At 52.3% G+C, this 14,916-nt stretch overlaps 5 protein-coding genes across 5 annotated transcripts; 2 read left to right on the top strand and 3 right to left on the bottom strand.

Annotated features, from left to right (window-relative positions):
• Positions 1-196: 196 nt before the first annotated feature.
• On the top strand, positions 197-1,076 carry COL26b_013649 (uncharacterized protein; the record flags this gene model as incomplete). Its single annotated transcript, XM_053186244.1, has 2 exons — positions 197-253; positions 303-1,076. The coding sequence occupies 2 exons, from the start codon at positions 197-199 to the stop codon at positions 1,074-1,076; spliced, it is 831 nt and encodes a 276-aa protein (XP_053029812.1).
• Positions 1,077-1,519: 443 nt separating this feature from the next.
• On the bottom strand, positions 1,520-2,350 carry COL26b_013648 (uncharacterized protein; the record flags this gene model as incomplete). The annotated part of the gene is made up of 2 exons (XM_053186243.1): positions 1,520-2,004; positions 2,320-2,350. 2 exons carry the CDS (start codon positions 2,348-2,350, stop codon positions 1,520-1,522), a joined length of 516 nt encoding a protein of 171 aa, XP_053029811.1.
• Positions 2,351-3,000: 650 nt separating this feature from the next.
• Positions 3,001-3,381, bottom strand: COL26b_013647 (uncharacterized protein; the record flags this gene model as incomplete). Its single annotated transcript, XM_053186242.1, has 1 exon — positions 3,001-3,381. One exon carries the CDS (start codon positions 3,379-3,381, stop codon positions 3,001-3,003), a length of 381 nt encoding a protein of 126 aa, XP_053029810.1.
• A 951-nt stretch (positions 3,382-4,332) lies between these two features.
• On the top strand, positions 4,333-5,876 carry COL26b_013646 (uncharacterized protein; the record flags this gene model as incomplete). The annotated part of the gene is made up of 7 exons (XM_053186241.1): positions 4,333-4,575; positions 4,764-4,831; positions 4,901-5,067; positions 5,115-5,193; positions 5,244-5,410; positions 5,465-5,543; positions 5,624-5,876. 7 exons carry the CDS (start codon positions 4,333-4,335, stop codon positions 5,874-5,876), a joined length of 1,056 nt encoding a protein of 351 aa, XP_053029809.1.
• A 7,405-nt stretch (positions 5,877-13,281) lies between these two features.
• COL26b_013645 (uncharacterized protein) lies at positions 13,282-14,638 on the bottom strand (the record flags this gene model as incomplete). Its single annotated transcript, XM_053186240.1, has 4 exons — positions 13,282-14,043; positions 14,083-14,316; positions 14,364-14,380; positions 14,470-14,638. The coding sequence occupies 4 exons, from the start codon at positions 14,636-14,638 to the stop codon at positions 13,282-13,284; spliced, it is 1,182 nt and encodes a 393-aa protein (XP_053029808.1).
• Between the last annotated feature and the right edge of the window lie 278 nt (positions 14,639-14,916).

Raw genomic sequence — 14,916 nt, 5'->3', positions numbered from 1 at the left:
GCCAAGAGCGCAAGCGCCAACACAAGGCTTGGCGCAAATCCCGCTGCGCTCTTACAAAAGACCCCTTTTCCGTGCGTCGATGTCACTTGTCTCTCTCTCTCGTCATTATTCCCTGCCTCCTTCCGCTGAAAAAAGTCCTTCCGCTGAAAAAAGGCAACAAATCAGCACTCGGCAAATAGAAATCCTCCAATTTAATATGAATGGTGTCACCTCGCCCCCATGGGGAAGCTTCCCAGCCGAGCAGTATCTCATCGTAGGTCGACTATTGCCGCCAAGTACGGCACAGGCTGATATGGTCGCAGCGCAAATGGAACCCTTCCTCCAACCTTTCACCGAATGACCAGATCCGCGAGCTTATCAGGTCCTTCATGACAATGGACGAGATTCCAGCCGAGTGGCGTGCAGGCAGGAACGGCACCATCAGCCGCATTCCCACGACCGAAGAGGTTCGCGAAATTCTTCAGCCTTGGCGGCCGGACAAGATCCGGAAGATTGCGGACCAGCTTCTCCACGAAACCTGCGACAACTTGGTCGTCCTCCGGACGTGCTACGACAGCGAGGGCGGCGATGAGAAAATGCAGCAGCTGATCACGCAGGAGGAAGATGCCGACGGCATGGGTTTTCTTCACGAAGAGCTTTGGTGGCGTTATCTCGACGACCGAGAGCTTTTCGACTTTGGCGATGATTGGAGCAGGGTCTTTGATCTGCTCCCGGAGCTCGTCGGCCACTCTGGACGACGAAGAAGCATCGAACCCGCCAAGCTGGCCGAGGCCCGCGCATCGGAGAATCCCGAGGATGATATACAGTACTTGGCACTGTCTGATCGCCCGCTTCTAATTGCCTCTAGAGACGTTCTTGAGTCGGACGACGAGCCAGAGTACGAGGTGGTGTTCCTCGACGGATATGGAAACCCGGTCCGATACTCCAGTGTTGGACCGGAGGACATGATGTACCTGCGCATGGCTCCCCAACGGGGAATGCAGCTGTCTCAATGGTGGGCAGATGGCGATGTTGCCGAGCCATACGAGGCCGACGGCGAGATGGGCCGGGTGCTTTATCGAGCTGCCGAGACTTAGTCGACCTTTCTGGCCAGATGAGACCACAATAGATAGCTTCGTACGGAAATTTGATCAGCATGTACGTCTGTAACATGCATTTTCCATGCTTGAACACACCGGTCTGCTGCCTACCTTGGCGCTTCTGCTGCTACTGCAACACTGGAAGTGTAAGAATCTTCTGATTCATTTTAACCTTGTCTGGTAAGGGAAGCCTGGGAAGGGTTGGATGCACGTTGGTCTAACGCTCATGTGTGTCCCCTCCAGATGCACTTAAGCAGGCAAATGAGCAATATTAACAGAAGTATTTAAGCCCTTGCCTAAGAAACCTTGCAGACTTCGAACCAACAACCCCCTGTAGCGTCCATGCAACTTCAAAATGGAACTTCGGTGCCCCTCCCCCGCCAATTTCACCCCGAAATGTCTCTCGCAATATAAGAATCGCTCTCCAATCACAATCAGAATCATCTCCCTGTAACCCTAGCCGCCGGCGTTACGGTGGGGACCAGCCGTTCGTCGTACCCCACACAAACCCACACGCCGAGCTGCAGGTTGCGACAGTCCGATCCCACGTCAGGGTTCCACTTGTAGAAGTCATCCAGGTCGATGCCGTATTCACTGGCAACATCGGCACAGAACTGGCCGCTGGCAACTTTGTGGAAGTTGCTGCATCCGGGGGTGAGATTTGGCTGATGCGGGGTCGGGGTGACGACGGGGTCCGGCGCTGGCTGGAGGGTGTACTGACTCCTGTCCGGCGTGCAGACGGCGGGAGCGCGGGTGAGTGGTGTGGGAGACGGCATGCCCTCACTGTAGTAACAGTATGTGTTCATCAAGTTCAGACACGCTGCCGGGAAAGCGTCCGCGTCGTAGCCTTGGGCCCAGTCCTCCTCGGTGATCCAGCAGTACTTTGTGTAGTCGCTGATGATTGACTCTTTGGACGAGTCTAAAGCTGTATGCGTTTCTGCAGGGGGTGTATATGATGGATCGAAAAGAGTTGTTGTGCCCAAGGGCCCCCCTTCATACGTTGTCTCAACGGAGGCCGTCTCGAAGGATGTGAACAGGGGCGAAGAACTGCGATATCATCAGTTGAAAAGTCGTCACAACAGTTGGCTTCCAAGTCTTCATACAGAGTCCATGAACGTTTTGTCGTCGATTCTGCGGTCGTGGGAAATTCGAACGGACCCGGCGCTCTACAAAATGAATTGTGTAAGCTTCCACATATAGTTACGAAGCAGATGCAGGCCGGGGTGAGGGTGCAGCTTACTCGACGCAGATGCTTCTTCCAGCAAGCGCATCAAGATTGGGAGTGATGTTGCTGTCGCACTTCGTCTTCAAGGTCCTGAGTTGGGAAATTGCACAAGGTTAGTCTTCGTCATTGAGATGTTCGGGTTGACTCACGGGTTCCAAGAGGTGAGCTGAACTATAGTAAAGCCTTTGCCACTGGTTATATCCTCGCAAGTCTGCCCTTGTTGGATCTGTGCGATGGTGCAAGTGTCCTGAATGCATAGCTTCATTCCGACCGCCAACTCTCGACAGGAGTAATCCATGTAGTTGTCGGCAATCATTCGGTCTGTAGCCACGCTGTTTGCTCGAGATATCGACTCGCAAGTGTCGCCCTCCTGAACCGTGATCGTCGTCCCACGGCAAGTCGGAGTCGGGGACGGCGGCGCTGAGCTTCCGCCGGTGGTCGTGGCCAGCGGCGGTGGTGGTGTGTAGCTGTAGGTATAGCTATTGGCTGGTGCCGAGCATGACGATAGCAACTCTTGGAATCCTTCTTCGTCTACATGTCCCCGGCCATAGTCGGTGCTGACCATAGTGGCGGCAAATTTGAGACCGCAATCAGAACAGAGCTCCTTTCCGCCATCGTAGAGCTCTGGCAGACAGACACCTGACCTATCATGAGTGTAAGAATCCAGCAGACTTCGCAGTCGGCCACAATTTCGACTTACTCGTCTTGAATGCAAAGGAGGCTATTCGCCCAGAGCAGCCCTTCTGCCATAGCCTGACCGGAAGCTGTCATTGTGCTATTCTCCCACAGCTTGTATTGCGTATGCCCGCATCCAGATGTCACGCTACTCGTGAACGAGCGCAGCGAGTCTCGGCAGGCGGAGTTGCAAAAGACATCAGCCGCTTCGCCGACGACGACCTCTCCGTTCGCAGCGCTATCAGCCGTGACCAAAAAGTCGCAGGTAATGTTGGTGCTCAGCGCTGCACGACATCTGGCTGGCACGTCAGTCGGGATTTGGCCGGGCGTCTTCCAAAGTTGGATTCCAGAGACGGAGGCAGCGGCAAAGAGCCCGGTTGACAGTGCTTTGAGCCCAAACATGATGGGTCGCTTCCTATTCTGCTACCTACGAAGAAAGTGAAAACGAAATTCGGACGTAGGCCTCGAAGTCAGAGTTAACAAAAACCGCGAATGATGGTTTGACTAGATGTATTCGCGCCAACTGTACAAGGCTTCGCTGGATAAGTTCCAACCAGTGACACGCATCGGCAAAAATGACTGGATCCTGCTCAATCCCCCCCTCAAATGGCGTTTGGTGGGTGCACAACCTGCAGGATCACCAGCACGTTGGACGGCTCATTACATTGCATGATAGTGTGTGAGTAATTTAATCTTGATTTCCTGCGAGGCACAGCCACCAAGCCTTGTCATGCAGGCAAGATGTTGTCTTCTTGGGTTTAAAGTGATATGTAGCCTCGCCAGAAACAAAGACATTCGTCCGATGCGCCAAGGAGGCAACGAAGGATTCCGCCGTCTTAGCCGCTGCATGAACGGATATTTGCGGTGGAGAAGAATACAACAGTAAAAGACTGGCTTCGACCCACAGTCAGCTACATGATTGGGCCAGCCAAGCTCCCCTGTCACTGGACATGACTACTGCAAAAGAGAGGCACATAGATCAGCAGACAACTAACATTATGAGTTCAATATTGTCATAGCAGCATGTAATTAGTATGACTATTGGCTTGGCTCGACCCTCCAAGTTCCTCAAGGCACGAACGAGGCGTTGATGAGAAAAAAATGTGTTCTTTGCTGCAGGCAACAGCGTTACGTTGGGCAAGCGCCAATCTCCTGTTCCTTCCGGGCAACTCTCATGGCCTCATAATAATAATAGAAGTTAACTCGACGCCCAAAGACAGGGCGAACCTGCCGTGCATCCTAGGCCAGATCGAAACCCACCAACTCACTCAAGTTGGTCCGTTGAGGCTTCTTCTCTTCTCGTCGCTCCCTCTCATATCCCCCCACCTCATTGCACACACTTCATCTGTCATTATGAAGTCCTTGAACTGGTCCTTGACCCTCATGCTAGGGCTCAGCAGCTCTCTGACAGTGGCCGCAACCCTACGGACTCGCGCATGCACGTTCACCTGGGCGGCTGTGGAGGGCGAGACATGCGAGTCCATGTCGTCGGACTGGGGCATACCCTTGTCTCAATTCCTCACACTGAACCCTTCCGTTGGACCCAACTGCGAGAACGGACTCACTCCTGGCGTGGAATACTGCGTTGAGGGAGAGGTTGGACCCGGAACAACTTCTACCGTGGCATCCGTAACCGCCACGTCCACCAGTGCGTCTTCAACGACTTCAGGCCCCTCTGTCCCTTCGCCAACTCAGCCGGGACTTATTGAGACATGTGAGTTGTTTTCAACTTTGGTTCGAAGAAGAATATCCTATTGAACGTTGCAGGTACCTCATTTTATCAGGTCGTCTCCGGCGATACGTGTGAAGTTATCGCCAGCAAGCATAACAACGCCTTCAGCCTTACGGAATTGTGAGCGGTCCCAGGCCCATTTGTCAATCCAAGATGAGTCCAGAGCAGCCTGACTAACAAGTTTTATAGCTATGCTTGGAACCCAGCGGTTGGCAACGCTTGCACCGGTCTCTGGCTTGGATACTTCGTTTGTGTCGGAATCCCCGGCACCCCAACGGCTGCACCAACAGCGAGCCCTTCCGCCACAGGCGGACCAAGTCCCCCGTCACCAACGCAGCCGGGACTGATCTCATCTTGTAAGATTTCGCACAATAATAGTCACTACTCAGCTAACATACCTCAGGCCAACGGTTCCACTTAGTAGAGTCTGGAAACACCTGCGATGCGATCACGACTCAATATGGCATCAGCTTGTCGGATTTGTAAGCCACATCGTCCTATGTGTCAACAAGATTACTGATTCAGACGATAGCTATGAATGGAATCCTGCTGTTGGTTCCGCCTGTTCGGGACTTTGGCTCGGCTACTACGTCTGCATCGCTGTGCCCGGCACGTCGACAAGGCCTCCGTCCGTGACTCCAACAGCCACTAGCGGACCTAGTCCTCCGTCGCCTACCCAGGCCGGACTTATTGAGTCTTGTGAGTTTTTATCTTCGCTCAGGTAACGTGTAAAGCCGTCTGACCTATTTGCAGGCAACAAATTTCATTTGGTTGAGTCAGGCAACACGTGTGAAATCGTCGCAAACCAGTATGGTATCAGCTTGGCAAACTTGTAAGTGTACAATGACACGACCCTATGTGATAGTCGTACGGCACATGTGGACCTCTGAAATGACACTGACACTATCACAGCTACCGATGGAACCCTGCTGTTGGCTCCGCCTGCACCGGACTCTGGCTCGGATACTATGTTTGCGTAGGCGTGCCAGGCATGTCACCCCAACCAACACCAACTACCAGCACGAGCGCACCGCCGACAGGACCGACGCCCACACAGGCTGGAATCGTGACGAACTGCAACCGATGGTACCAAGCCGTCTCGGGAGACTTTTGCCAGAAGATCGTCGACACTCATAACGGCGCTTTCACTCTCGGTCAATTGTAAGTTCTCGTCTCGTCTCCCCCAGCTCATCGACCAGACTCCTTTGATGCATCAAGAACTGTTGCTGACCCCTCTGAATGAAGTTACTCCTGGAACCCAGCTGTTGGTAGTGACTGTAGTGGCCTTTGGCTCGGGTATTACTACTGCGTTGGCGTTGCGTCTCGGAAGCGAAGCTCGTGGATATCTTCTTAATGTCCTGCAACTTTTCGTCAGAGGTGTTTAGTGGGGGAGCCTGTATGATGGGATTGTGTGAGAGGCAATCAGAGATGTAGGATTGGCTCTTGCAATACCGCCGGGGCCATAATTCTGCGCATAGACATGGGTGCCTCGCGGCGCGCTCAGTCAGGGGGATGAATGATTGGCATCCCGGTTGCAACGCGATCCTGGCGGTCTCTCTGCACACTAGCCGCAGCCAGGCGTGCCTCATGCACTCTCTCAAGTAGTCCGGCTTCTCTTGCACAACCTGATTTTTGAGAAAGTCACCTTATTCTCTTCGTCGGAGCGTGGATATTGAAGCTTTGGCAAGGTGGTTTTATAAATTGGCTGTCAATCTGGGCGCATGTAGGCGTGAGAATATGCACAAGAGGTTTGGCACCCGAATCATTCCGGTCTCATCCAGTGGCGATATGAAGTCATTGAAATGTGGTGCTGCGAGCTTCGTTCTGCTGCGGGTAGATGTGCTTCATAAGCATGCATATTCTTGGGCGTACAAGAAAAGATTGCAATCTTCCCAGCGGCTGATATCCCTTCTTACACAGCGCTTGAAATATCGATAGAATAGTAGTAGTGAGGAAGCAGACAACAGCATTGAGAGCCATGACGAGACCTACAAGTGAGACGCAGCACCTTGTAAGCTTTTATGATGTTTCTGAGGTGCTTTATTGTGATGTTCCTCGGCAAGCTTGTGCCAGTTATGCAATGTATAATAACAGGCTGACAAGAGATCCTTTCATCTTGGGATTTCAAAAATCATCATGAGAGAATTTAAGTTCTGGCAGGTTATGTTATGAATACCAACTTTCGAACGTTTTCATGAATGAATAACCTCAGAACACGACGATTACAAACTAACTTATACCAGCATCAGCCTTTGAGAACCGGAAGGCTCACAGCCAAGCCGCAATAGCCTTTAACTCCAATGGACTGGCTGTTCTCACTGCATTTCCAATGGATCAAGTAATGTAATATGAATGCAGGTATGACGTTCATTATGCTTTGTTTCCAAACCTGCAGCAGATAGCGGTGCATCGCAAAGTTTTACTGCTATATTGAGTTGATCTGATTTAACTGTCCCTCTCTGGCCCCCTCAGCAGCCCTTCATTGGAGTTGGCCCCATCGCAGAGTTCGCTACGCTACTTTGAAGCGCTGCTTCAAGGCAATTTCAAATTGTGACCGGCCGCCGCTGGGGGCAGCATCTGGACCTGAGGCGTGAGGAATCAATTCCGTGATGGCGCATGCTATCACACTCAATCATTGGTCTCTGGCAATGCATCGCGTCGTTGTGTCAGTATTCGCTTGAAGGGATTTTGCCCATGTCGGGGCCGTTCGGAAGGAGCACCTGTGTCCCTGCCTCAAGAGGTGCCTGCCTCCAGAGGTCAGCTGCCGATTTCAGCACCCGAAATGGCGGTCGGTACCTAACAGTACCTTAGGCAGGCGGTTGCCTCTAAGTCCACGAAAGGCAACTGCCAATCCCTGCGACGTGAACGGGCCGCAACTACCGGAAAACACCACATTCACACTTCAGCAAAACATCCGTCGGTACAAGACACACGTCAACCTCGAAGAGATCGACAAACTCTTCAACGTTTCGATAACAGAACCTATTCGGCTTGGTTTGTATCGCCCTTCTTCAAGACCATTGAAAAGGAACAAATGCTAACTGCCAATTTGAGCAGGGCTGACCGCTCCTCCCTCATTCAATTGTCCGATCAACCGACGCAATGCCACACAGGACCCGCACTGTTCGCTTCGGAAGACCCTCGCCCATCTTGTCGCACTCTTCTGTCATGTCAGTGTCTTCTGATGACGACCCTCCTGCCTTCTTACTCGTCGAAAGAGACACGGATCTATCGAGCATCGCCCTGCCGCAGCCCCACCTCGGCCCAGACAGGCGCAGACGCAGCAGCGCCTCGGACGACCACATCACAGCCTAGAGTGCCGTGACGACGACCCCCGCCAGTATCTGGTACCGGTTCTGTGCTGCTGTCCGCCGAGGCCACCATCCCGCCTTGGCATTCGACGAGGACGAGATGGAACGCGTCCGCCTCCGAGCTTTGGCAAATGAATGGGACTGGGAGAGCTGGGTGGCCCTCACCGTCGAAATGGCCTTCTTCATCGGCCGTCAGCTGTTTACGGATATTTGGGAGACAGAGCGGGGGCGGTAACGATGGTCAGTTTGACGGAGTTGCCAAAGGTCGACTGCTGCTGCTGCCGCAGTCAAAGCGATGCGATTTCACTCCTAGTAATGTACAGATGGATGGGTCTGACCGGATAATTAGCATGGTAATGTAGCCCATAAGGGCGTTTGCAAGGATGGAATGATCATGGTAGCTACAGGGACACTTTTTTTGCAGAATGTTCTGGTTTTGTACTCCACGTAGCGATCAATTATCAACGCGTATTGCGTGAAAGGCCCCCGAAGATTTCGTCGAACATCATTAGACAAACACACTCAATCTCTTTCCGCCAAGATCATTTCACGTTGACGGTCTTTTTGCCGTTCTATGCCCCAGCACCATTAGTCCCCACGGCTCACTGGACGAAGGAGCGCTTCTCTTCAGCCTGTCGTCCACCGGCATTTCATCAGAGCTCTCTAGACCTCCCTCGATGATCCCCAATGGCTCTTGTTTGCCACCAAAGCACCCGTTTGCACCAAGCACAATTGATGTCCATAGTGTCTGCTTTCTCCATAATGATATCACCGACGTCAGTGAGAGTATACGTCCAGACTGGCAACTCTGCAGATGATATTTCTTTGATGGATCCTGCTCAACTGCAGGTCGCTACTCACTTTTTCTAAGGACCCATCTTGTTGCCGCAAAGCAGCCCTTGACGAACAGAATGCCTGAATGCAACAATAAAATCTGTTCTTCCAGCCTTGAGGAGTCTGACGCGTGGCAGAGGCAAGGGGATGAACATGTAGAAGGCTCAACATCTTCTCGTTGTCCCTTGCGCCACCTCGTCAGGGATCCATCAATGGCAGATCACGCTATGATTTCTGCCAAACTAAAGTGACAACGACCTCAACCGTGTGCTTGGATGGCCGCCTCCCTTCGACAGTTGATATAGGATGCATGAAATAGGCAAAGCACGCTCCACGGCTGTCTGAGAAAATCCGCCATGACAAGCCAGTAATACTTGCTTCAGATCATCATATGTCTTTCTACCTGGTGTAACCTGGTCACATGGTGAAACAGTCTTCAATTCATTGTATGCGCCCGCGAACATGTCAGGTAGGCGTCAAAAAGCACAGCCAGCAAAAAGGTGCTGATGTACGAAAGCATTCGCGCTTGCCATCCTTCTTTCGGGCACCACGGTTGACGTTGTCTTTGACTCTTTCATCCATCCATGTAATCATGTTGTTAATAGGGCCATCGGGCCTGTTACGCCCCCCCCCTTGCATCAATATCTTGAATTGCAGATCGGGGGCAATTGAGCTGCAATTCTTGCGGATATCGTCTTTCTCAATCGTCTGTAACATGCCCTGCTGTCAGTTTCATGCACGGAAGCCACGCAGCTACAAAGACCTGCAGTAGCCAACATCTCGTCGTGATATCGTCGACTACTACGTGAAAGGCCATCCGTGTCTGTCACGCGCAATGCAGTTGCATGTGTGCTTTGCTAAAACCCATTCGCAACGCCCAAAGACGCCTCGAGGGGACTACGCAGAGACGGCCAAGTCAACCTCGCAGGAACAACTGATTGGCGATGCATCAAAATGATCAACGTTAGAACAAATCACTGGATTTGCCCCCTTGCTGTTTACTCGCTATAGACCTACAACTTGCTGGACGGCGTCAGTAGCCTCAAAAGAGCACAACGTGGACATGAGTCGGAAACGATCCTACGAGGAAGAATGGCGGCGGAAGGAATCTGACTGGCCTCATGAGTTTGCTGATGTATTTACTGAAAATCGAAACACCATCGCGGCGCGGCAGACACGATCGGCCGGATCCTCGTGCCATTCAGCGACAATGTCCTTCCCAATCCAATAATGCACTAGACTTCCAATCGGTGGGAGCTTCTGTTTGACATCTTCTGCCTCGTTCGTCGCAATATCGAGTTGTAGATGTCATCCTTCTGGGAAGCCTAGCTGGTAGCAACACTAGGCCAATCAACTTCAAGCACGATTCCCCTAACACACAGGCGCAGAAGCTGGAGATAAAGAAGGACACGGACTCGCAACACCAAGGATACGTTTATAAAGAACACCATCATACTGGCAGCTACTGGTGACCCTGTTTTGATCGGCAAATAAGACAAGGGCAGGCGCCCGCCGATCTTTGAGTCCACAAAAGGCATGTCTCAGCGTGAGACAGGGGAGGAAAGACAACCACAGGAAGCATCTTTGTTTTACCTGAATACCAACAGTTTGAGTTCATTTCTGACCTTTGAAGCCAGAGCACAGTCGTAGCAATTGGAACCGTGAGGTTATCGAATTCACATCCCCAGCAATTGAAGCGGGTGTTTTCACTAGGACATCGTCAAATATAATCGGGCATGGTATGAAGCATGCTTACGTCTGTTGAAAGAGATGAATCCGTATTTATGTCCGCCCCCGGGGTTTCTGGCGTGACTTTAAACATGTCGGTGTGCCCAATGTTGATTTCGGTGTATTCTGAAGCGGCACGAAGCAAAAGGCGCTTTGGAAGAAGCTAAATCAAAAGGCTGAGAAAAAGGAAAGCCAGAAATAAACCTCCAACAACGTTAGGTCTAGACTCAAATAATAGAGCAAGCCCAATCTCTAACTCATATCATTGTTTGCATATCATTTATTGTGACTAGCAGCTCGATTTCTCATGCGCGCCATGCCCAGTAGCTCGCTTTGAGCTTGGTCTATTTGCTTTGCGACGAGCTGCAACAACCTTTCCAGACTCTCCAGCCTTGAGCTGGGCCGAAACTGTGTGTTTTGCGCGAGACGTGCGTCGTGAGACCGTGGATGCAATATTACATCCCGATTCTCCTGTTTCTTGGCCCTCCCTGCATGGACAGCCCCCACGTCTAAGACTCTGGACACAATGCGGAAAGCGGGGTTCATTTCTACACGTGTGAGCTCCAGTCTGCATACCTCACTACTCATGAAAGCTACTAGCGAGTACTTTGTTTTCATCTGCCAGTGTCCAAAAGCCACAGTCGCCTCGTCAAGGGCATCAGCAGTCGCTATCTAACCTGGAATGGAGAACGGAACGAAGTTTTGTTGGATCCTGGGACTGACTATGGTCCAGTCATTGAGGGTGACGCCTAAAAGGGTGGCCATCACACATCGCCAAAGCTCCGCATCAAGTAGTTTGCGGAAAGGCCTTCTGACGAGGATATGCATCGCCAAAGCAAAGACGGAGACACCGCAACCAAGTCCGTTGTCTTGCTCGCGACAGAGGACTGCTTCAATAGTGTGTGGGGGTGTTTAGGGGTGTTTGGAAGATACTGTTCGATGAAGCTGACGGCGATGTTCGCCATCTGGTTGCTGTGGCCCTAAGGGACGAGCGTGTCCGACGCGTCCATAGTAGTTCCCGATTGATCCCGTGTCTCGAGGACGACCAATGACTGATGACAGACAGCAAGAAACATCGGCAGTAGGACTTTGTCGCACTTGGCCACGGAACGAGTGATATGTGCCTTGACTTGGTAATCGGAGGGTAACAGTTTGTTCAAGCCCCCGTATCGATGGCCATTGTCCCCATAAGCTTGTGAATTGCACTGCAAAGGTCATTCAACTATGTCGATGAGACAAGTGTTTTGGGCTGAAGGGTGTTGCTCGATTCGGCCCGCTGTCTGCATGGTGACCTTATAGGGATGCCCAGTGGCGTCAGAATTGGCCTTTTCCACCTATATGCGAGGCTTCTTGGCCGCGATGGGCTGCTTTCTTTGTATCCATCGTCTGACTTGTGCCTCAAGGTCTGCGAGATAATTCACTCGGCGACGGACGGGGGTTCTCAGTTCAGCACGTCCATCTGTGGCCAGACGCCCGTCTGCCGACTGACACATTGGCGGACAGGCCTCACCACTGGCGTCCCTCTCCCTTGGGCTGTAACTTTCCACCTATAGCATGCCCCTCTTATGCTCTGCTCATGGTTTGCTGTCCACGCCAGAGCCTGCCCTTTCGAGGGAGTCAGCTGAGACCTCGGTAAAGCTGTCGATGTGGTGTTAGTTAATTGCATGGCCGTTAATGATGATGCTCAATAACCCCTGCCTATATCCAACGACTACATGCACACCACTTTTGCGTGCTGCCCAAAAAGATCGAAAAGGTCTACGAGGACCCTAACAAAAGCAACATCAGACTGGTAAACGGTCACTCATTTTTATGAGTTCACTCCTTATGGGTTGTCATTTGTGTGTATAGCAACGAATAGGCTGAACTTAATGTGCGTGGAGTTGAAGTACCTGTGTGTGTATGGATAGTGAAGCGGTGTGGCCTACAGAGAAATCGTTGGGTACAAGCTCGTCGAAATCCAAACGACAACGATTTTGACTGCACAAAGGCATTGAAGGCTTGTATTCAAGTAACGGCCAGCCATTCCCCTAAGAAAACTTCCGTGAAGCGGCACCAATAATGCCAACGACAAAGATGACAGCCGCGCATATGTGCACCGCGAAGTGTTTGGGGTGGAGGCTTTCCAAATGCATAAAAGCTCACACTTGTGGGTGTTAAGAACGCACAAGGGGCCTACCCGACCTCTAGACCCATGTCAGGCGCGGTAAGCCACATGAACGTCGAACACCAGACGGCAGAGTCAGAGGCAGCGGGATTCTGACCAGCCTCAATGAATGCCCTCCACCGCCCATCGGGAGCATTACCAAGAAATGAGTCCTTCTCCTTTCACAGTGCGCCGTGCCATAATATTGGAGTCGCAGGGATCATCGCGCAAATCTTCTGTGACCTTCGGCGCAGCAGCAGCAGCAAGCCCTTGCAGCGAGCGACTCGAGATTTGGATCCATCCCGTCACGAAGGCAAATACAGGCAACAGACAAAAAATTATCAAGTCACTCGTTACAACAGATGATTTAGAAACACTAGATATCCATCTAGTCATCTCCGTATCATGGAGTACATTTTCCAAATCCCCTAACTACCCTGTCAGCGGTGCCTTGAGCTTGATCCTGGCATCAAATAGCCATGCTGGCGATGGTAAAAAAGCTTCGCGCATCAATGACCTGGCATTTGCCACCTTGCCTGAGCCAGCCGTGCTCAGCCATCTACTTGAACATCTGCACGCTGAAGCTGCTGACGGAGCATGCTGTTCCGCGCCTCCAACTCAGCGATGTACCCATTTGCCCTGTCAAGCTGCATCGACAGCCTCCGGGTCTCTGTCTCGGCCACTTTGAACTTCTCCCGATCTTCGAATGCCTGCCGCCGCTCCTCGACGCTTTGTTCCGCCTGTCTTCTTAGCTCCCGTCCTAAAATCTCAACTTGAATGGTCTTTTCTGCCAATGCACTCTCGGGGGACAGTCTCATGTCGTTGATTTGATTGATGAGGCTGGTCTCGTCGGCGTAGGAAGTTCCGGTCGCCGTCAAGGCATTGTATTCGATCTGTCCGGACATCATGTTGACACGTAATCCTGGGCCGCTCCATCCGCGGGGGCTTTCTGCCACTGAAAGTATGGAGGCTTCTTGTTGGTGGCAACCGGAGGAGCAGTCCGGGATGTTGGGTCCATGACCAGAAGCCGGGAGACCACCAATGCCAGGGTATCCTGCGAAGGAGGGGCTTCGAGGAACATCGCCGTGATTGGGGTGAATAGTACTCTCGTCGGACTGGTTGCGATGGTCAACGGAGACCGAGCTTCGTCGAGGATGCTGTTTGGCGGCAATGCTTCCGTTCCGAGCTTTGGCCTTCGGTTTTCTGCCAGTCTTCTTCCTCGTTCGCAGCATGCGCGTCAGGTTGTGGCAGGCGAGGTAGTCGTTGAATAAGGAGCCAGGAATGGTATCAATAAACGCGGGGGTGGCTTTTTCCTAGACGGCCTCATCTTCCCTGTGTCCAACCCATTGTACCTTGAGCTCGCCAGGCTCGTGGTTCGGGGCGGCGGCATGTCGGCGGTGGTCGACGATTCTCCAAACGTAGTAAAGGTTGTCTGTGTTGTTCAACGTCTCCGATCGCGTGCTGCCCTTGCTCTTGACGTCGTCCCAGAATTGGAAGACCTTTTCCTCATCCACAGCAAGCGCAAACTCTTCCTCTATCCAATCGTGCAGGGCTTGGCCATGGTCGGCGGGGTACGAGAATCGGAACTGGGCGCGGCCATCGTTCCGAGCGCATCGGCATTCGTGAATCGTACCAATTCGAAAGCCTGGACTGGAGATGCAAGTTAGTTTGAGCTTGGAACATGCAGCGAAAGGGCAGAGCAAATGGAAAGAGTGCCGCGAGACGGAGGAAGGACTGACGCTGTGCCAGGACGATTTCGCCGCGCTCGTCCAGCGGGGTCTCCAGTTTGCGACCGAGCTCTTGATCCAGGAGATCCGAGGCATTAATTGAGGCATTTGAGGCTGCATTGGCAACGTCTTGATCGATTGCGTGGCCACAAACGGGCCCGATGGCGTCGAGAGCGGACATCCCGGGGCGACGGACCAGTTTTTGAGGCGTGGGGAATGCGAGGCAAGCGAGGTGCTTGCAACACCAGAGACTGAGATTGACGCGCCCGAGAAAAAGGCCGTGGCGCTTCGCGGCTCGTCGAAGAATACACGGTAAGGTAGAAGAGGGCGCTGAAGAGCTACATATGGACGCGTCGCAAAGCCGGTGCGTCGGGGTCGCGGGGGCCGAGCATCAAAGAACGGACAAAAGAGTAAGGAGATGACGACAAAAAGAAAGAAATTGGAGGAAACTCGTCGCGT

Source organism: Colletotrichum chrysophilum (assembly GCF_026319265.1).
Source record: "Colletotrichum chrysophilum strain AFK26 chromosome Unknown scaffold_244, whole genome shotgun sequence".
Classification (NCBI taxonomy): domain Eukaryota; kingdom Fungi; phylum Ascomycota; class Sordariomycetes; order Glomerellales; family Glomerellaceae; genus Colletotrichum; species Colletotrichum chrysophilum.
The sequence above is the reverse complement of the archived record's forward strand: the minus strand, read 5'-3'. Positions and strand labels throughout refer to the sequence as shown.